Genomic DNA, 23,678 nt, shown 5'->3' on the forward strand with positions numbered 1-23,678 from the left:
TAATATTAAAAGTCGCTGACAGCAGCACATTGGGACGGCATGAATATTCTATTCATGTGCCCTTTTCGTGTTTTTATGTTTGTTCTTCCCAGTCCCAGTGGACCGTCTGCCTGTACTGTTGATCGCCAACTCTCAGAACATTCAAGCCACCTCACTGAGCGGCACCACGGTCCACAGCCTGCTGTCCACCAGCACCAAACAAACCACAGCCATGGACTTCCTGTACGCTCAGGAGACGGTCTGCTGGATCCATGTGGGAGACTCGCCCTCTTCCACGCATCTCAAATGTGCCAAGATTCCCAATCTTAAAAGCTTCAGTGAGGAGAGAGTCATCAACATCTCCCTCAGCTTGCACCGTGAGTACAGCATTGTTACGTGTTTTCACAGGAGTGCAAGACCTTTTTTAATTGGTGAGCACATAAGAGTCAGTTGTATCGTCCAATAATACAAACGGCATGCCTCCTTTGCACACACGAAGACATATATAACTTTCACTTTCATTTGCCCTTCTGTTATACTCCTTCAAGCCAGATGCAACCAACTACCTGTGGCTACAAATACTTAGACTTAGACTTTGACTTAGACAAACTTTATTGATCCACAAGGGAAATTGTTCCACACAGTTGCTCAGTTTCAAAGGTTAGAAAGGGTAAGGATGGAAAGGATAATGCAGGTATTAAGTAGACTAAAAATGTACCCTAGTAGCAATATAGAATATAACATATACAGTGGGGCAAAAAAGTATTCTTTCCTTAACACAGATCAATCGTCCTGTCACCTTAGCAGAAAAACAGCCCCAAAGCATGATGTTTCCACACCCATGCTTCACAGTAGGTTTGGTGTTCTTGGGATGCAACTCAGTATTCTTCTTCCTCCAAACACGACGAGTTGAGTTTATGCCAAAAAGTTCTATTTTGGTTTCATCTGACCACATGACATTCTCCCAATCCTCTGCTGTATCATCCATGTATCCATTTTGGTATAAACTCAACTCGTCGTGTTTGGAGGAAGAAGAATACTGAGTTGCATCCCAGGAACACCATACCTACTGTGAAGCATGGGGGTGGAAACATCATGCTTTGAGGCTGTTTTTCTGCTAATGGGACAGGACGATTGATCCGTGTTAAGGAAAGAATGAATGGGGCCATGTATCGTGAGATTTTGAGCCAAAACCTCCTTCCATCAGTGAGAGCTTTGAATGGTTGACCAAATACTTATTTTCCACCATAATTTACAAATAAATTCTTTAAAATTCCCACATTGTGAATTCCTGGATTTTTTTTTTCACATTCTGTCTCTCACAGTTGAAGTGTACCTATGATGAGAATTACAGACCTTTGTCATCATTTTAAGCGGGAGAACTTGCACAATCGGTGGCTGACTAAATACTTTTTTGCCCCACTGTATGTAATGTTTATATATTACATATACAGTATATAATACATACTGATATATTATATTATTAAATTATATCATATTTTTATATAAGATATAAGAAATCCCAATTACAATGTACAATATTAAAGCATCATAAAATAGAGAGTAGATCCGGCAGAAAATGTACATTATGAACAAAGAGAGGTAGCTAACATAGAAGTGGTCAGGTAATACACAGATATTTTCTATTGCTGTATGGCGAGTGATTATACAGCTGGATGGAGTGCGGAATGAAGGAGTTCTTGAATCAAACACTGTGGTAACAAAGCTGAAGGAGCCTGTTGGAGTATGAGCTCCGCTGTCCCTCAATTGTCTGGTGGAGTGGGTGGGCAGGATTGTCCATGATGGCCAGCAGTTTGTCCGGTGTCCTCCTGTCACTCACTGACACAAACACTTCCAACCACGTGCCAATAGTTTGGCCGGCTTTCCGGATCAGTTTGTCAATCTGGTTTAAGTCCCTTTTGCTGGTGCTGCTCCCCCAACAAACCACTGCAAAGTACAGAGCACTGGCCACAACAGACTGAAAAAACATCTCCCAACAGTTTGCTGCACACATTAAAGGACCAAATCTTCCTCAGGAAAAAGAGTCTGCTCATGCCTTTCTTGTATACAGCTTTGCTTTTGTCCTTCCAGTCCAGTCTGCTGTTCAAGTGGACTCCCAGGTACTTGTACTGACCCACTATTGCCACCTCCCTGCCCCTGGTGTTGATGGTCAGGGAGTCATTTTATTCTTGAAGTCATGGAAGACCATTTTTTCTTCAACCTCTTAGGTCAGCCTTTGGAAACAACCTTTGAATTTGTTACTTGCTAGAACATGTTGCTTAGACTCTCTCAGAAAAAGAATCTCAATATTTATTTTGAACTGACCAAAGCAGCATGTGGGAATCCGTAATTTTGAGCAAGTTCTTCCTCCACGTGGTATTCTGCACCCAAACTCTCTAATTTATTCATCTTATTCCACCGTTGTTTTTTATGCAAATTTACTTCCACATTTTCAACCCATTCCAACCATCCCAAAATGTTTACCTCATTCGGGAGACTTTAAAAAATGTGTTAGAATTCCACATTTTCCAGCAAAAATTTTGCTTTTTCCGAAATTCAACTTTTTCATACCAAACTACCTTTAATGTTGAGAAGTATTACTTCTGCTCGGACTTTATGTGTTCGTCGTAGTTCGGTAGTTGGTTATTTAGTTAGCAACATAAGCATTAAGCAAATAATGCTTATGTTAGCACATTAGCAAATAAGAGTGTTATGGGTTAAAATGTTATTGTTCTATTTACATTGAAAACATTTTTACTTCAACTATTACTTGGTGCAGTAAAGATGTGTGTGTTACAACGAAGATTCAAATGGAACTAATCATGAAACTTGCTATCTAATCTAAGCAGGAAATACCAGCTGCTTCAGGCCTAACCCTTTTCCTCACCGAAATAAGGAAGTAATTAAAGTAAATTTCTCTTCTTGCAACCAAGTTGAAATATTATAATCATTAACGTGTTCATATTTGTGCATCTTTGAACGTGTAATGAAAGAAATAACAGATTTGATAAAGAGCAGATTGAAAGATGAGTAATGAGAAAGAGAATAAACAGCATCTGGTGCTTGCGTGAGGAGGCAAAATAAAAGCTGTTCAAAAATGGCATGTCTGGGAGCATGCAATTTGTTATTTCAATATTTGTTATTCCATCACGTGACAACCTCAGGTGCGGAAGTAAACACACAGGTCTGGCTATAATAATAACAGATTGCATAATTTTTTGAAGACCTAATGAATTTCTGTGGATGTCTGGGAGCATTTGAGGGTTTTGGATCTACTGAAGACCAGACAGTACTCAGTGCCACTCGGCCTTCTGCTCAGGCATGGCGTGTGTGGCAGAGGGGGAGGTTTTTGTTTACAGTTCTTCATGGAAGGAGGAGGAGTTGAAGGCAACCAAAGGCAGGAGAACATACAGGAAATGATGCCTGTGTGGTTAGAGTGACTCATGACCTCGGTACGCCACAGATGGGCTGTCCAGATGTGACTCCACCACCATCTCTGTCTCTCTTTTCTCATCCACTTCTTTGCATAGAAGTGTCAGATCCTCCTCCAAGACTTGCACTATTTAATCAAGTCATTGCAACACTCGGAAAACACTCATAATGTCGTGCACACGACTCATCAAATGCGGGCTTGCTGGAGACGAACATTCTGTAAATACAGCGGGCAAAATGAATATGATGTAAACATTACGGAACGTTCAGGGTTTAATGAAAGAGAGAAAAAAATCAAATTTTAAAAAATCGTTTAAAAACTTTATTTTTTTTTTTTAAACCAAAGGAAATTAATAAACGTCGGTCAAAACACTCTCCCCAAAAAATTATAATCTTTTTAAAAAATAGTAATAATGTATTTTATTTCTGGAGCCTGTTTAAAAAATTCTGACTTTTTACAGGGTAAAAATAAATATGAGTGTATAAAATTGTCAATATAAAAATAAAACTCAATAAAAATAAGTTTAAAGGCCTACTGAAATTAGATTTTCTTATTGAAACGGGGATAGCAGGTCCATTCTATGTGTCATACTTGATCATTTCGAGATATTGCCATATTTTTGCTGAAAGGATTTAGTAGAGAACATCCAAGATAAAGTTCGCAACTTTTGGTCTCTAATAAAAAAGCTTTGCTTGTACCGGAAGTCGCAGACGATGACGCTTCTATTAATCATTGGTATGTATGTTACATGGTTTTATGCTTGTAAAACTGTAATTATTCCCTATAAAATGTTTTTTGCGTTGATTTTTTTTACGGAATAATTGGATGTGGGAAACATTGCATCAGCTTTGGTTAGACCTTTTGAAACTTATTGCGAAACAAAAGGCGCCGCTGAAAACTCAGAATGCTATTGTGTGACATGTACTGTAAGTGTTCGCTCCCTGTGAGGATCCCTGAAACCAGGCTCATTGCAACATAGACATGTTGTGCACTGCAGGGCTGATCTCAGAGCTGCTGCTAAGGATAGACCTGCTCGCCTTGCACAGCCCGCACCAACACCGCGTTCTGCTCAGCACACAAGCCGGCTTGAAATCTCCTTACGGGGTCATGTGCTGCTAAAAGTCAAGGCAGCCAGCACGTTTAAACAAAAAAATCTCCTGCCCGTTCACATCAACTCTAGATTTCATGGACAATGAAACATTGTACACTTCACTGGCTTGACTTCACTTTGGTGCCACTGCTGCTCTTCTCCCTTTTCCTGTCTGCAAACCATGGCAGAATTTAAAGGCAAACACTTTTTGTTTTTCCATGCTTCTCTTTCTGACGCGATGGCCAGATGCTTGGGAAGGAGTGTCACATGCAGCCAAGCTGGCAAAGGAGAGTGGGGGTTGGGTCGCTCCAGTCCTGGGTGTCACTATTTGAACCACATGGGTTACAATATGGCTCTCAGACCAGTTCAAGACTTCAGAGAAAAAAAAGTCAAGGATCACCATGCTGTGTTTATAACCACATTGTAGACAGTGTCTGCCCGTGCAATCAACAGCTTGTGCTCAGACAAGAATGAGGCAGTAGGTGATGATGACATAAATCAACATAAACAGTCCCACTAATCATATCGTGTGGCACACTTTATGACATGAGATGATGGGATTGTACAGTCGACACCCCTTGGACTGGCGCACTGACATTGACAAAAGCAGAAACGAGACTAAAACAACCATCGCTTGCACATCTACTTGTGACTTTGACCGCAGCCACAAAGAGAATGTGCTATGATAACTCTTTTCAGTTTGCCGTCATCCTTGTCCCCCATGTGTGAATATTTTTATTCAGATTATTCTGTTTTCATATGATATTTCTTACTCTTATCTAACAATAGCTGCTGTGCCTATTTAGTTGTATGTTTTGACTACAATGAAAACAAGAAAACTATATCAGGGAGTGCAGACCGCCGCCAGGTCCTATCTTCTAATATTTAAGAATCCAAAAATCCAGATCATCTCCAAAATGTAATCACTTGTTTCTCATCCAATTTCGGACATTTTCTTATAGTTTAATCACAATCTGCTAATAGCTTTTTGAGCTATCTATAGCAAAATGAAATAAAAAAGGTGAACTCTTTAATCAGTCATCCGCTCCCTTTGTCTCTGTGGGTGGAGGCGTGTCAGTCTCCAAAGTAAACATAAGAAAACATAGTAGAAATGTTTCGGATAACCTCCAAAATTGAATCACTTGTTCCTTATCCAATTTCTTACATTTCCTGAAAGTTTAATAAAAAATCCACCCATAACTTTTAAACAAACACAACAAACAATTACCTACATGTCCAATCAGTGGTAATAAAGTGGTATTGTGCAAATCTTTCTCCCAGTGTTAAACAATCTAAATACGTATTTAATTGAATAGGTGTTTTTTTTTTATTGCTGTGGTAGAATACATTTTAATAGTGAAGTGTACAGTGCTGTGCACTAACCAGGATGTGTGGAGTGAACGAATGATGGGTTCTCACTGTCACACACTTTGAGTCACTATAAAAAAGTGCTGTATGAATCGATTCCATTATTATTATCCTTATTATTATAGTACATTACAAACCCCATTTCCATATGAGTTGGGAAATTGTGTTAGATGTAAATATAAACGGAATACAATGATTTGCAAATCATTTTCAACCCATATTCAATTGAATGCACAACAAAGACAATATATTTGATGACTTTATTTTTTTTTGCAAATAATAATTAACTTTTAATTTCATAGCTGCAACACGTGCCAAAATAGTTGGGAAAGGGCATGTTCACCACTGTGTTACATCACCTTTTCTTGTAACAACACTCAATAAACGTTCGGGAACTGAGGAAACTAATTGTTGAAGCTTTGAAAGTGGAATTCTTTCCCATTCTTGTTTTATGTAGAGCTTCAGTCGTTCAACAGTCCGGGGTCTCCGCTGTCGTACTTTACGCTTCATAATGCGCCACACATTTTTGAAGGGAGACAGGTCTGGACTGCAGGCGGGCCAGGAAAGTACCCGCACTCTTTTACTACGAAACCACGCTGTTGTAACATGTGGCTTGGCATTGTCTTGCTGAAATAAGCAGGGGCGTCCATGATAACGTTGCTTGGATGGCAACATATGTTTCTCCAAAACCTGTATGGACCTTTCAGCATTAATGGTGCCTTCACAGATGTGTAAGTTACCCATGCCTTGGGCACTAATACACCCCCATACCATCACAGATGCTGGCTTTTCAACTTTGCGCCTATAACAATCCGGATGGTTATTTTCCTCTTTGTTCCGGAGGACACCACGTCCACAGTTTCCAAAAATAATTTGAAATGTGGACTTGTCAGACCATAGAACACTTTTCCACTTTGCATCAGTCCATTTTACATGAGCTCGAGCCCAGCGAAGCCAGCGGCATTCCTTGCTGTTGTTGATAAATGGGTTTTGCTTTGCATAGCAGAGATTTAACTTGCACTTACAGATGTAGCGACCAACTGTAGTTACTGACAGTAGTTTTATGAAGTGTTCCTGAGCCAATGTGGTGATATCCTTTACACACTGATGTCGGTTTTTGATGCAGTACCGCCTGAGGGATCAAAGGTCTGAAATATCATCGCTTACGTGCAGTGATTTCTCCAGATTCTCTGAACCTTTTCATGATTTTAGGGACCGTAGATGGTAAAATCCCTAAATTCCTTGCAATAGCGCGTTGAGAAATGTTGTTCTAAAACTGTTTGACAATTTGCATACAAATTGGTGACCCTCGCCCCATCCTTGTTTGTGAATTACTTAGTATTTCCTGGAAGCTGCTTTTATACCCAATCATGGCACCCAACTGTTCCCAATTAGCCTGCACACCTGTGGGATTTTCCAAATAAGTGTTTTATGAGCATTTCTCAAATTTATCAGTATTTATTGCCACCTTTCCCAACTTCTTTGTCACATGTTGCTGGCATTAAATTCTGAAGTTAATGATTATTTGCAAAAAAAAATGTTTATCAGTTTGAACATCAAATATGTTGTCTTTGTAGCATATTCAACTGAATATGGGTTGAAAATTCTGTTTATATTTACATCTAACACAATTTCCCAACTCATATGGAAACGAGGTTTGTATGTTGACTTAAGCGGACACTTTTTCATAATAAGAAGAACACAGTGCAGCAGGAACTGATGAATTTGTCGACATAGACGGGTTGTTTACACAAACGGTACCGACTTACTGTAAGCAGGTTCCACTCTACCACTAAGGATTCTGGGGCAGGTGGCAACAAAAAGAGAAAAACTTCCTATTATGAATGTGGAAAAAAGGAATTGCCACGCCACATATATGCTTGAAAATAGAAATACTTTTTGCTTAAAATGAAATGGTAATATACCTGGAAACATATCGAGCCATCACTTCAGGAAGAAAACAGTAAAAAAAACAACTGATGGTTCAACTTTCATAGATAATTCAAATGGACATTCCCTTCACAAAAATAAATAAATAAAACAGATGTTTCCACTCTGTTTTCGGAAAGTATCTCTCCACAGGGGTGCTTGAAAAAAATCCGTTCACATCCATCCATCCATTTTCTACCGCTTATTCCCTTTGGGATCGCAGGGGGCGCTGGTGCCTATCTCAGCTACAATTGGGCGGAAGGTGGTGTACACCCTGGACAAGTCGCCATCTCATCGCAGCCATTCACATCCAAATCCCCCAAAATATAATCTTATATGTACAGTCGCGATCCAATAATTTCTATAACTCTTATTTTTTTGTGATACAGTGATTGGAGCACATACTTGTTGGTCACAAAAACATTCAGGAAGTTTGGTTCTTTTATGAATTTCTTATGGGTCTACTAAAAATGTGACCAAATCTGCTGGGTCAAACACATTTAAGTGAGGACTTTGGGAAAGCCATTCTAAAACCTTAATTCCAACCTGATTTAGCCATTCCTTTCTCACTTTTGACGTGTGTTTGGGGTCACTGTCCTGTTGGAACACCCAACTGCGCCCAAGACCCAACCTGTGGACTGATGTTTTTAGGTTTTCCTGAATAATTTGGAGGTAGTCCTCCTTTTTCATTGTCCCATTTACTCTCTGTAATGTACCAGTTCCATTTGCATCAAAACAGGCCCAGAGCATAATACTACCACCATGATTGACGGTAATCATGGTGTTCCTGGCATTAAAGGCCTTACCTTTTCTTTTCTAAACATATTGCTGGATATTGTGGCCAATTTTTTGTTTTATCAGACCACAGAACTTTCCTCCTTATCTTTGTCCATGTGATGTCAGAACATGGACAAAGGTTTTGAACAAAACTAAGGTTTGCAAACACAAAAAATAGTTTTTTACTCAATATAACAGTAATATTCTTATAATCCTGAGATGATGCAAAAAGCAAAAAAAATATATATATATATTCAAACATAATAGAATAGAATGGATTAGATCTTTATTGTCATTGTACTTTGTACAATGAACTTGCAAGAAAACTCATTTAGTGCAAATTCATAATGACATAAAAAACATCAGAACATTGGTACTAAGTTAAATATATACAAATACATTCATAAAAAACATAAAATATCAAGCACACAGCTCACATGCACAGTCATTCTTTTTTATGCCTTGTGTTCAGCGACACTAACTCCTAAAATAAACATGCGAAATGTCTAATAATGCCTGAAATAATGTATCTTTGTGAGTTTTACTAGAAACATACGCTTTTGTAAGGTTTGCAAACACATGTTATACTCAATATGACAGTGATGTTTACAATTCTGATATAATGCGAAAAAAAGCAATACAAGTTTATTGAAACATAACTACTACACCAAGCATGCAAAATATCTAATAATGCCTGGAATAGTGTATTTTTGTGAGTTTTACTAGAAACATGCTTTTTGTAAACTTTGCAAACACAATTTTTTTTTCCTTTTACTCAATAAGACAGTGATGTTCTTAGAATTCTGAGATAATGCGAAAAAAACAAAAAAACAAAAAACGTGTTCAAACAAAACTCGTAACCCAAACATGCAATAAGTCTAATAATGCCTGTATTAATGTATCTCTGTGACTTTTATTAGAATCAGGTGCTTTTGTAAGGTTTGCAAACACAAAAAATAGTTTTTTACTCTGTGCAAAAACTATACAGTTGGGCAAGAAAGTATTTAGTCAGCCACTGATTGTGCAAGTTCTCCCACTTAAAATGATGACAGAGGTCTGTAATTTTCATCATAGGTACACTTCAACTGTGAGAGACAGAATGTGAAAAAAAAATCCAAGAATTCACATTGTAGGAATTTTAAATAATTTATTTGTAAATTATGGTGGAAAATAAGTATTTGGTCAACCATTCAAAGCTCTCACTGATGGAAGGAGGTTTTGGCTCAAAATCTCACGATACATGGCCACATTCATTCTTTCCTTGACACGGATCAATCGTCCTGTCCCCTTAGCAGAAAAACAGCCCCAAAGCATGATGTTTCCACCACCATGCTTCACAGTAGGTTTGGTGTTCCCAATCCTCTTAGCGTCAAACAGCATTGACCGTCCCACTCAGTGTTCTTCTTCCTCCAAACACGACGAGTTGAGTTTGTACCAAAATGGATACATGGATGATACAGCAGAGGATTGGGAGAATGTCATGTGGTCAGATGGAACCAAAATATAACTTTTTGGTATAAACTCAACTCGTCGTGTTTGGAGGAAGAAGAATGCTGAGTTGCATCCCAAGAACACCACACCTACTGTGAAGCACGGGGGTGGAAACATCATGCTTTGGGGCTGTTTTTCTGCTCAGGGGACAGGACGATTGATCCGTGTTAAGGAAAGAATGAATGGGGCCATGTATCGTGAGATTTTGAGCCAAAACCTCCTTCTATCAGTGAGAGCTTTGAATGGTTGACCAAATACCATAATTTACAAATAAATTATTTAAAATTCCTACAATGTGAATTCCTGGATTTTTTTGCCACATTATGTCTCTCACAGTTGAAGTGTACCTATGATGAAAATTACAGACCTCTGTCATCATTTTAAGTGGGAGAACTTGCACAATCGGTGGCTGACTAAATACTTTTTTGCCTCACTGTATATACATATACTGTATATAAAGGTCAATGCAGCAATACTAGCACCTCTCTAATTTCCAGCAAAACCGAGAATGCCTTTTACTTCCTCCCTGTATATCTTTGTTTATGTTGTGTAAAGCATTGCTAAGTCCTGCTCCATTTGGTTCTGACTTTTTAGGTAAACATGAACTCCCAGTTTTTTGTTGTTTTTCAAACTCCCTGTGTGTGGGGGGATGGACAACAGAGAAAACATGCTCACAAAAAAGACGAAGGAGGCGTCTGTTTTTAAACTTCTCTTGTTCTGGCTCTTTACCGTTTGAGATAAGCAGAAGTGTTCTCAATGAATCCAGACCAAGGAGGGAGGTGGAGAGAATAAAGCTTCTCTGGTGAAGGAAAATTGAAAGAAAGCGTGTGTCACAGACATTCTTCCACTTTCACACTATTGCGCAATCTCTCCCTCCCCTTACCTTTGTTTATCCTTCCCTTAATCAGTGAATCAGCGTGTCGTGGGGCAGCTGGAAGTATTTAACCAGAGAACTGTGTGTTAAAAATTAAGAGTACCTCAGGGAATACGGCCGCTGACTCCCATAAACCTCAGAAATGCGGCACAATGGCCAAGTTTCCCTGGTGGAAATCAGATCTCTCTTTTTCCCTCCCAGCTTTTCCTCAGTCTTCTATTTTTTCCTCACATTCTGCCCATTTTCATTCCTTTTCAAACTCAAACCAAAACACTTGCAACGCTGGCAACCGTAGACAAGATTTATTGGTCAAACGCAGCCTTTTGCCAAAGAATCTGCTTTGTCGTTTCCTCTTTACCAACGCTTTTGTGTTGGTGTGAGAAATGCACTCTTTAATCATTGCTGTGACCCAGCTCAGCCAAAGTACTTCATGACCCGAGGACCCCTGCTTACACCACTGCAGTCCCATATCTGGCTTGTTTGTGTTTGTGTGAGGACACTTCTGGAGGGACCACAGGGCAGCTGTAAAAATAGACGTCTCGTGGTTTGTGAAGCCCTCCTCCCCATTGCACTTTCTTTCTGTCGCTCACACACTTCTTTTTCATCTCCTGCGTTGTTGGAAGTGTCAAAGCCCTTCCAACATCCTGTTACACATTACTTCTCTGACTTTTGTTTATGTCGGAAAAAGTACTATTCGTGTTTTACATGATGTGGAAGAACCATAATCATGAGGTCGGAATTTTTCACGTCACAACTTTAGGAAGTCCATCTAATAGAGTCCAGGTGTCCAAGAGGAGCATTTCTGCTCAATATAGTTGGTCGCTGTTTCTTAAAAATGGCAGCCAGAAAGAATATTTACGGATGTGAGAATTGTGTGTCCAAACCGGAGTAAAGTGGCAATGGGGAGATATTTGGTTTCTGGTGGAGCTAAAGACCTACCTCACAGTCATTGATCCTCTGCTCTCGCCGCCTCCCAGACAATTATCGTTTTGCTATAAAGGTTGCCCTGATATCGGATAGCTGGTATCAGCAAAAAGTATTTGACTATATTCGCCTTGCATCATAGGGATGGAGCAACAAACGGTATAATGAGATATGCGTATCAGCATATTGAGAACGAAATAGGCACTGACATAAATAGGCCATATCAACATAGGTTTTCTATCTATCCATCCATCTTTTTCCGCCTATCCGAGGTCGGTTCCTGGGGGCAGCAGCCTAAGCAGGGAAGCCCAGGCTTTCCTCTCCCCAGCCACTTCATCCAGCTCTTCCCGTTAAATCCCGAGGCGTTCCCATGCCAGCCGAGAGACATAGTCTTCCCAATGTGTCCTGGTTCTTCCTCGTGGCCTCCTACCGGTTGGACGTGCCCTAAAAACCTCCCTAGGGAGGCGTTCCGGTGGCATCCTGACCAGATGCCCGAAGAGGAGCAGCGGCTTTACTTTGAGCTCCTCCTGGATGACAGAGCTTCTCACCCTATCTCTAAGGGAGAGCCCCGCCACCCGGGGCAAATAGATTTTATTTGCTGAAAATATAATTTGCCCTGTCAGTTGGATGACACATAGACATACATGCTAACGGGCATGTATTTCGCCTGTTAGCCTATATGTCGATGTGTCATTGACCGGGCTAGCATGCAAAGCATTCGTTGCACTTACCGTACATACTAGCTTTGTTAGACAAGATCATTGACTGTATTGGACAATATAGTTTACATATTAAATGTCCATTTCCATTTATTGCAAATAATTAGAAAACATAAATGCCTTATTTACCTATCAAGTAGGAAATTAGCAAGTTTGGTGTCAGATGAAAAAATCTTCTCCGCCTTCAATCGTCTCCATCTTTCAAAGGCATCCGCAATGCAAATCCTTGTTTTGTTCCTGGCTTTGTCATGAATAAGTTGAGAATCGTAAGGCCCCCTTTAAATTTACTAAGGTCTGACATGTTTAGTAACTTTACCAGTGGCAGTAGCTCGACAAAGAGTGCGATGTGTAACTGGAAACCTGGATGTGACACACTCACTGACGTTTCATTTGGTCAAATTGGGCATCGAAATGAAAACAATAACAATATTTCGGTGCTGTAAATCTAATTTTGAAACGAGCATATCACGGCTGAACTACCGTTATCAGTTAGAAAGGTATTCGAAAAGAAAATGCTTTATTAATGCCTTTTGACACATCAGGGCCATTTAATGATGACTTGACATGAAATTATTACATATGGCACCTTTAAACACAACATTTGTCAATGTAATCAAGTATCAAATGATTATGGTCGCATATTACTTACACATACAAAGTCTCCAAAGTAGAATTTTTTTTTATAGTATCCAGAGGCAAACGTGTCCCCACCATTCAATTTGCTTTGTTTAAATTAATGAATTACCGCCAAAAATCAATTACTACTCCACTTCAATTTAAAGACTGTACAAGTCCATTCAAGACGGTTATTAATAAATAGATTAGTCTTTTACATACCTACCATTGTTCTGTTTGAGTAATTTCACTCGATCAAGCATTTTTTAACATTGCACACCACAAAATAAGTAGAGTAAAAGTTTGAAAAAAAAGTTGTATTGCGACACCCCCATTTGTAAACAAAGCACAGTTCAACGCCGTATTCTCAAATATTCCTCCACTCTTTTATACTCTTTGCTGATAACCAGTTGAGGGGGGCATCCCTTGACCCCTGGCCAATCGTAACAAAGTAGGCGTGATCAGGGAGAAGGTTGTGGAATCCAAATGTGTCAGCCAAAAGGGGAAAAAATTTTGATTTATTATATACACAACTTGTGGTTTGTGGAAAAAAAACTCCAATATCAATTGAAAAGACCCTGAAATGAGCAGGATTGGACCCCAATTATTGTCGCCATTGTTGCATATTTGCATCCGCTTCCGAAGCTGATTTTTCTTCCTTGATTCATGCTGACGTCGTATGTGGCTTGCATCCACTCTAACCAGCTTGCAGGCAGATCTTGGTCCTCCTGGTGTTTGCATTGTTCCACAGTGCTGACACATGACAGCTCCTGCAATAGCATGGAGCCATTGTTCAGCCTGCGAGTTGCATCAGCCACATTCGCTGCAATCTGCAAAAATACAACTGATTGGAAAGCTTGTTGTACATGGTCCAACGCTGAGGTTTGCATCCAGTGATGCGTGAACTCCTTAGACCAGGGGTGTCAAATGTACGGCCCGCAGGCCGGATCAGGCCCGCGAACAGGTTTTATCCGGCCCACGGGAAGAGTTTGCTCAGTATACAAATTAACCTGAAATTTTTGAATGAAAGAAACAGCTCTTCTACATGTGTCTACTGGATGTTGCAATAACAATTCTTTGTATCTCTGTAGATCAGGGGTTGGTAACCCGTGGCTCCGGGGCCGCATGCGGTTCTTGGATCACTCTGATGTGGCTCAGCTCCATACTTGCCGACCACCCCCATTTTACCGGGAGGTCTTCCAAATTTCACTGCTTCTCCCAGAAATCTCCCCAGGATAACACTCTGGGATTTTCACCCAGCCAACAATATTGAGGTCGTGCCGTGATGGCAATGCCTTAAACATCGTCTCGACCATGTCGTAGCGTCCGCTTTAAAACTATGCTACCTGAGTGCTGGTTGGCCACATCTAGTGTGCGGCTGCTGACTCAACACACAAGCGACTGCAAGGCATAGTTGTTCAACAGCCATACAGGTTACAATGAGGGTTGTGATATACACAACTTTAGCACTCTTACTAATATGCGCCACACTGTGAACCCACACCAAACAAGAATGACAAACACATTTCGGGAGAACATCCGCACTGTAACACATTATAAACGCAACATAACAAATACTCAGAATCCCATGCATCCCTGACTCCTCCGGGCTCCATTATACACCGCCACTAACACCCCCCCTCCCCCTCTCTCCGTGTGTCGGTTCAAGTGGGCGGGGTTTGGTGCTACCAGGGCTGTATAATGGAGCCCGGAATAGTCAGGGATGCATGGGATTCTGGGTATTTGTTATGTTGCAATTATAATGTGTTACAGTGCGGATGTTCTCCCGAAATGTGTCTGTCATTCTTGTTTGGTGTGGGTTCACAGTGTGGCACATATTAGTAAGAGTGTTAAAGTTGTTTCTATCACAGCCCTCAGTGTATCCTGTATGGCTGTTGATTAAGCATGCCTTGCAGTCGCTTATGTGTGTCTGCAGAAGCCTCATCCAACATGTGAATGGGCTGGTAAGCTGTTTGTTACGGTTGTGGAGGGCGCTAAACGCATTGTCATCATAGCACACCCTTATTATTGTTGTTTGGGTAAAAACCACAGACAGTCGAGAGAAAGGTTGCTCTGAAACTAGGTAGTCTCACGGAAAAATTGAGGTGTGATGTTGTCAAGTGGTATTCAAATAAAACTCGCGGGCCGCACTAATATTACATTTTCATATTAAGGTGCGGGCCGCGTGTCTGAGACCCCTGGTTAATACATAGCACAAAGCAAAAAAAACTTTGTACACTGTGTTATTTCATTTAAAATTTCAAAAGAGTGTTGTGGCTCTCATAGTTTTCTTTATTTTGTAAAATGGGTCAAAATGGCTCTTTGAGTGGTAAAGGTTGGCGACCCCTGCTGTAGATGATGGTACTGATGTACAAAATAAACCACATGATTTCAGTACATCAATCGAGGTAAATGATCAAACTACATACATGGCATACTGTAATATGATTTTGATATTTTTTTATCTTGATAGATTGAAAAAGAACACCGTTGAGTTGACTGATTATTTATTCAGAAAATATAAATAACGACAAATAAAGGTAGAATACTATCAACTGCAACATGTAAGTGTAAAAAAACAACAACATTATGATTTGTACATTTTCAGAATGTGCTTCTTCTATTTTTAAACACAGAAAACAATCTGAAGGTGTCTTTCTTTTTAAGTGTTCAGCAGGGATTTTACCAGTCCGGCCCACTTGGGAGTAAATTTTTCTCCATGTTGCCCCCGATCTAAAATGAGTTTGACACCCTTGGCTTAGACCTTAACACTTCCCCCTGGTATTGACACATTGATCTTTTTGAGCTGACTTGCATCTGCTGTTTTGCAGTTAGATGCTAAGGTGAGGTTTGCTGTTTCGATTTCAGTCAGCCCGGATTGTGCAAGAAATACAAACACAAGTCACGACGTCATCATCACAGTAAATAAAGTACATCATGCCGGGAAGTATTTGCCTTCTGTGACATGTTGAGGCACGCAGTAAAAGAGGAAGTAATCAACAAAAAGTCACATTTTTTCTTCCATTGTGGTTGTGCAAAACTCCAAATTTGCCTAGAGGTTGCAAACAGAAAGTATAATTGTAAATCCAATATAACTTGAAGAAAGTGGATTTGACTTAATCGAATTCCGATTGATTTGTTCGTTTCAGAGTTTGAATCTGAAGCAGAATCTCCTATACACATTACAGCAAACATATTTTATCGACAATTAAAAATAATTAAAAATATATATATATATATTCTCTAAAACAGACAACGTAATTTGATGTATTTAACTTTCAAATGTTCAAATGTTGGGAAAATACTTCAATCCCCAAAACTATTATGTTGGCTCCAGCACACGAGAGGGACAAGCGGTAGAAAATAGATGGATGGTTGAATATTTACTCTTAAGTGATCAAAATCAAAGGAACCTTTTGTGGATGTTAGTGTTTGAAAAGTTTTTTAGGGATATTAAAATCAGGGGTTTAAGCTTCCGATTCCTATCATCCATGTGTGAGATCACCTGATACCAATGGTACCTGCAGTGATAATGATACTTGATAATGATACTTAAGATACTAAGAAATGCAGTTTCTTTGCTAAATGGGAGGTGCCTATTAATAACTTAAGGGAGCAAATCCACACTGATTATAGAGACACATAAATGGCTACTAGCAGCTTGTCAGCCGGAGGACTATTGGTGTTTGTGATTTGCATTAAAAGGCATTAATCGGCACTGCTGATCAAAAACTTTTTTACAATACTTTTCCTAGTATGTTTAGTATTTTAGTCAAAACTTTTATCAAAGTGAAAGTTTTTCCTTTGTTTTCTTGATGAATGCAAGTAAATTAATACCACATCCTGTAGCTCAAATTCAACATATTGTGTGATAAAGCCAATTTAAACTCGTTATCGAAAAGACAAGGATTCGAATGAAAAATTTAGAAATTTTGCAAGTACCTGTTCCACTGTTTTTTCCTTGCTCACACCGTCTGCATAGAGCAGTCTTTGTTTTTCCTCCTACCTCACCACTCCTGAACTTTGTTTGAGCTTTTTACTGTTTCCCCAAAGTCTGCATGGAATGTGATGCCATAGAAGCGTCCTCTCACTCAAATCTCCTCTTGTTCAAAGCTCAAAGGTACTTCAGGCTCATCGGTAATTTGATGGCTCATTATGTTTCATCACAATCATATGATGAAGTAAATCTCAATGTCACTTCATCATATGATCATGAGTGAAACCTCTTAACTATCTCGCTAGGCGTATTACATGTTCAAGTTCTTTTACAAGTCCGCAAGAATTTAAGGACTAAAATAAATTTCCCGCCCACCCCCTATGATCCCTGTCTCTGTGCAGATGTGGAGCAGATGGCCATTGACTGGCTTACCGGAAACTTCTACTTTGTTGATGACGTGGACGACAGGATCTTTGTGTGTGACAAGGATGGACAGACATGTGTTACCCTTCTGGACCAGGAGCTTTACAACCCCAAAGGCATCGCCCTGGACCCCACCATGGGGTCAGTATCATGTCTTCCCTCCTCATACTCAAGCACAGTGCCAGCTACTCACCTGCATTGCTCCTCTAAATGCCAAATAAAGTCGATGTTATTGGAATTGGATGATTAAACGAGCGCAGATGTTTTGTGGTCCACAGCGTGACAAAAGCAAATTCCAAATGATTTACCGAAAGCGTGGCTGTGTTTACACGACTGTGTGTAATGGGAGGAAAAATAGAAGGGCGTGCACATGTTGCTCCATGGCGCCTTTTATGTTGTTCTTCCAACACCAAAATCAGCTAAGCTAAATGAAATGTTTTGTTCTTTACTGATTCGTGATATCTCTCAGGAAGGTAAAAAAGAAAAAAAAAAGGTTTGTATTATATAAATTAGGGTTCACCAACCTTTTTGAAACCAAGAGCTACTTCTTGGTTACTGATTAATGTGAAGGGCTACCGTTTGATACACATTTAAATAAATTGCCAGAAAAAGCCAATTTGCTCAATTTACCTTTAAAGGGGAACATTATCACAATTTCAAAAGGTTTAAAAACAATAAAAATAATTTCCCAGTGGCTTATTTTATTTTTCGAAATTTTTTAAAAAATTTTACACCTCCCGGAATATCCCTATTTGCGATGCGACTGTCCATTTCCCTGTGACGTCATACAGGGCTGCCAATACAAACAACATGGCGGTTACCACAGCAAGATATAGCGACATTAGCTCGGATTCAGACTCGGATTTCAGCGGCTTAAGCGATTCAACAGATTATGCATGTATCGAAACAGATGGTCGGCGTATGGAGGCAGATAGCGAAAACGAAATTGAAGAAGAAACTGAAGCTATTGAGCGAATAGCTATTGACGCTATCCGGACATAGCATGGGTGTACCTAATGAAGTGGCCCATAGCATGGCTGCCTTATTAGCATCGCCGGTAAAATGTGGGGACCAAACAATCAGGACTTTCGCATCTTGTGACACTGGAGCAACTTAAATCTGTCGATTGGTAAGTGTTTGTTTCGCATTAAATGTGGGTATATAGTTTCAAATGTACATACAGCTAGCGTAAATAGCATGTTAGCATCGATTAGCGTAGCATGTTAGCATCAATTAGCGGGCAGTCATGCTGCTACCAAATATGTCTGATTAGCACATAAGTCAACAACATCAACAAAACTCACCTTTGTGATTTTGTTGACTTAATCGTTGCAAATGCATCTGCAGGTTATCCATACATCTCTGTCTTAGCATCGCCGGTAAAATGTGCAGACACTCTGGCAAATTCAATGGGGGTCTGGCGGCAGATTTCTTGCCAGTGGTGCAACTTGAATCACTCCCTGTTAGTGTTGTTACACCCTCCGACAACACACCTACGAGGCAAGGTTCCAAAAAATAGTCGAAAAAAATGAAAATAACAGAGCTGAGACCCGGTGTTTGTAATGTGAAAATGAAAATGGCGGGTGTATTACCTCGGTGACGTCACGTTCTGACGTCATCGCTACAAGACCGATAAACAGAAAGGCGTTTAATTCGCCAAAATTCACCCATTTAGAGTTCGGAAATCGGTTGAAAAAATACATGGTCTTGTTTCTGCAACATCAAGGTATATATTAACGCTTGCGTAGGTTTGGTGATAATGTTCCCCTTTAATAAATAAATCTATTTGTATAAAAAAATGGGTATTTCTGTCTGTCATTCCGTCGTACATTTTTTTTCCTTTTACGGAAGGTTTTTTGTAGAGAATAAATGATGAAAAAAAACCTAATTGAACGACGGAGAAAACAGGAAAGAGGAGAAAACAGGAAAAAAATGAAAATTAAATTTTGAAACATAGTTTATCTTCAATTTCGACTCTTTAAAATTCAAAACTCAACCGAAAAAAATAAGAGAAAAACTACCTAATTCGAATCTTTTTGAAAAAATAAAAAAAATAATTTATGGAACATCATTAGTAATTTTTCCTGATTAAGATTAATTTTTGAATTTTGATGACATGTTTTGAATAGGTTTAAATCCAATCTGCATTTTGTTAGAATATATAACAAATTGGACCAAGACAAATCATTATTTTTTCTAGATTTTCCAGAACAAAATTTCAAAAAAAATTTCAAAAGACTTTGAAATAAGATTTAAATTTGATTTGAAAGATTTCCTAGATTTGCCAGAATAATGTTTTTGAATTTTATTCATAATAAGTTTGAGGAAATATTTCACAAATATTCTTCGTCGAAAAAACAGAAGCTAAAATGAGGAATTAAATTAAGATGTATTTATTATTCTTTACAATAAAAAAATTAATTTACTTGAACATTGATTTAAATTGTCAGGAAAGAAGAGGAAGGAATTTAAAAGGTAAAAAGGTATTTGTGTTTGAAAATCCTAAAATCTTTTTTAAGGCTGTATTTTTTCTCTAAAATTGTCTTTCTGAAAGTTATAAGAAACAAAGTAGAAAAATAAATTAATTCATTTAAACAAGTGAAGTCCAAGTCTTTGAAATATTTTCTTGGATTTTCAAATTCTATTTGAGTTTTGTCTCTCTTACAATTAAAAATGTCGAGCAAAGTGAGACCAGCTTGCTAGTAAATAAATACAATTTTAAAAATACCGGCAGCTCACTGGTAAGTGCTGCTATTTGAGCTATTTTTTAGAACAGGCCAGCGGGCGACTAATCTGGTCCTTACGGGCTACCTGGTGCCCGCGGGCACCACGTTGGTGACCCCTGATATAGATTATACCTCTTTATCAATCAATCATTAAATCAATCAAACGTTATTTATATAGCCCTTAATCACAAGTGTCTCAAAGGGCTGCACTAGCCACAAACACATCTTCGGCTCAGATCCCACATCAGCACAACAAAAAACTCAACCCAACTCAACTATTTTAAAATTGTTTTATCTGTTGTTATGTTATTTTTTTATTTATTTTATTATTGTGTGTTGTAGCAAAATAGTAGTAATTAATGTTTTGTGTTTTTTTTCTCACTCAAAAAAACACTATGGACTATAAAATACTACCAATCATTAGGCTGATATGAGGAATTATGACATTCCACAATAAAACCGATTACATTAAAAAAATAGCTTCAATAACTGATATAAAAGATATTGCCCATACTCTGCTGTTGGTGGGTTAGGGTGAGCAAATCAAGCGCTCCTTTTCTCCTATGCAAGCCTGTTGGAACTATACCTCTGCAAAACATTGCAAGCTCATTAAAATTAAAGGAAACAACACAATGGCCTTTCCTCGTCTCCCACTGTGGTTACAGTAAAGCCAAGTGCTACATACGTTTCATCGTATTCTGGTATGGCATCACATTGCGCCCTCCCAGAGGGGGCCCGCCCCACCATTTGAAAAGGACTGTTGTAAACAAACATGGTGTCAATAGCATAGCTATGCCAGTGTTTTGATAGCGCAGCTCCTAAAGAAGCTGCCCTAAAGCCAGCTGCAAAGAAAGGCCCAAGGCTTGTTCCTATTGCAGCAACATTTTTAAAAGTGCAACAAGTCTGTCATTGATTGATTGATTGATACTTTTATTAGTACATTGCACAGTTCAGTACATATTCCGTACAATTGACCGCTAAATGGTAACACCCGAATAAGTTTTTCAACTTGTTTAAGTCGGGGTCCACGTTAATCAATTCATGGTAATAGTCAGAGACAACTTGAAGGCTAAAGTGATGTGTGATTTTATCATGGAAATGATGCCGCTGGACGACCAGCATTTTACCATACACGCTTTTGTCAGGAAATCTATAGGGACACTTTGTCAAATTCACCTTTGTTTGAATCTTCCTTACCTTCAGGTGTGCACAAACTACACTTAAATTTACATTTTAAAAAATACACGCATAAATAAGTTACCATAATTAGTTTTGAGAAGCAGGAAGTTATCAGTATTTGCTTGACTATTAATATGTATATAAATATATCAATAGATATAGTCTGTATGTAAATATAAATATATATACACACACACACACAAACATATGTATATATATATATATACAGTGGGGCAAAAAAGTATTTAGTCAGCCACAGATTGTGCAAGTTCTCCCACTTAAAATGATGACAGAGGTCTGTAATTTTCATCATAGGTACACTTCAACTGTGAAAGACAGAATGTGAAAAAAAATCCAGGAATTTGCATTGTAGGAATTTTAAAGAATTTATTTGTAAATTATGATGGAAAATAAGTATTTGGTCAACCATTCAAAGCTCTCACTGATGGAAGGAGGTTTTAGCTCAAAATCTCACGATACATGGCCCCATTCATTCTTTGAATGGGCGGGGTGTATAAAATAGTCAGAAATTGTCATAGATGCAAATGATTCTGGGTATTTGTGGTGTTGCGTTTATGTTGTGTTACTGGGAGGATGTTCTCCCAAAATGTGTTTGTCAATCTTGTTTGGTGTGGCTTCACAGCGTGGCGCATATTACTAAGAGTGTTAAAATTGTTTATATTACAACCATTACTGTACTCTGTGTCACCCAGTATGCCTTGCAGTCGTGTGTGTGTTGCTGCGGAAGCCACACACTTCATGCTGCTGGACTGACAAGCAGATCGTACATGCTGTAGACAGCGACAAAGTCAATGGCTTCATAGCACGCCCTAATACTTATTAACTGGGTGACTGCCGGCAGTCATTCTAGAGAATATTAGCGTCTCTTATTGTCTTCTTCGCTTTGTGACATGGGTCCTAAATGGCTCTTTGGATGGCAAAGGATACCGATCCCAGAGCCATGCATATCAAATATTTCCATATGGTTCAACCGTTCAATCTATTTTTTCGTCATGCCACGCGCCCGACCCGGGGTTTAGCCGCGGAGTCCGCGGATGAGACCGCAAACCGCGCATCTTTAGTACCTATGATGAAAATTACAGACCTCTGTCATCATTTTAAGTGGGAGAACTATCACAATCGGTGGCTGACTTAATACATTTTTGCCCCACTGTATATATACAACCTGCTTAGTGGTCTTGTGGTTAGAGTGTCCGCCCGGAGACTGGAAGGTCGTGAGTTGAAACCCCGGCCGAGTCATACCAAAAACTATAAAAATGAGACCCATTACCTCCCTGCTTGGCACTCAGCATCAAGGGTTGGAATTGGGGGTTGAATCACCAAATGATTCCCGAGCGCGGCCACCGCTGCTGCTCACTGCTCCCCTTACCTCCCAGGGGGTCAAATGCAGAAGATCATTTCACCACACCCAGTGTGTGTGACTATCGTTGGAACTTTAACTTTAGTCCATCGCTAGTTAAACTATACCAAACTGTAGGATGTATTCAAACTGTGCCGATACTCCAAAAAAAGTAATAGAAAGTAAACATAGTAAACATAGTAAACACAGTTCCCACCACCCATCATCTGCTGAGCTTAGTGCAAAATCACTACTGTTCCGAAGTCAGCCGATCTCAAGTCTGCTCTCCGTCTCTCCTCAGGAAGGTGTTCTTCACAGACTACGGTCAGATCCCCAAGGTGGAACGTTGCGACATGGATGGCCAGAACCGGACCAAGCTTGTGGACAGTAAGATTGTGTTCCCCCATGGCATCACACTGGATCTTGTCAGCAGGCTGGTGTACTGGGCCGATGCCTACCTGGACTACATCGAGGTCGTTGACTACGAAGGCAAGAACCGCCACACCATCATTCAAGGCCTTCTGGTAAGTAACACAATGAACACCTCCACAAGTCTTTATTAATGTCAAGACACGTACGCGTACTGTAGTCCTGCGCTCAGGGTAAAGGATGAGAGCAGAAAGATGGTGGACATTCACTTTTGTATCAGAGCAGCTGATCAGTCTTTTCGAATATCAGTCTGGTACCTCTTAAAGCCATTTGCCTGACAATCGCAGTGATCTGTGGGAAGTAATGGCTTTATTTCGGCAGGCAGCCTCAGGGCAGAGACAGGCACAAAGCCATAAATATTATTAATAATACATTTTATCTGTAGAATTCTTTACAGACAAAACACATATACCAGTGTATAAAAT

The 23,678-nt window shown here is 39.4% G+C and overlaps 1 protein-coding gene across 2 annotated transcripts in view; it reads left to right on the top strand.

The window, feature by feature from the left end:
* LOC133535359 (low-density lipoprotein receptor-related protein 1-like) overlaps positions 1-23,678 on the top strand; it is a 296,691-nt gene that overhangs the window by 136,632 nt on the left and 136,381 nt on the right. For both annotated transcript variants that reach the window (XM_061875132.1, XM_061875133.1), the window contains exons 6-8: positions 93-356; positions 17,538-17,700; positions 23,126-23,348. In XM_061875132.1, coding sequence (XP_061731116.1) covers positions 93-356; positions 17,538-17,700; positions 23,126-23,348 — 650 coding nt within the window. The remainder of the gene's footprint in view (positions 1-92; positions 357-17,537; positions 17,701-23,125; positions 23,349-23,678) is intronic.

Source organism: Nerophis ophidion, linkage group LG16, assembly GCF_033978795.1.
Source record: "Nerophis ophidion isolate RoL-2023_Sa linkage group LG16, RoL_Noph_v1.0, whole genome shotgun sequence".
NCBI lineage: Eukaryota > Metazoa > Chordata > Actinopteri > Syngnathiformes > Syngnathidae > Nerophis > Nerophis ophidion.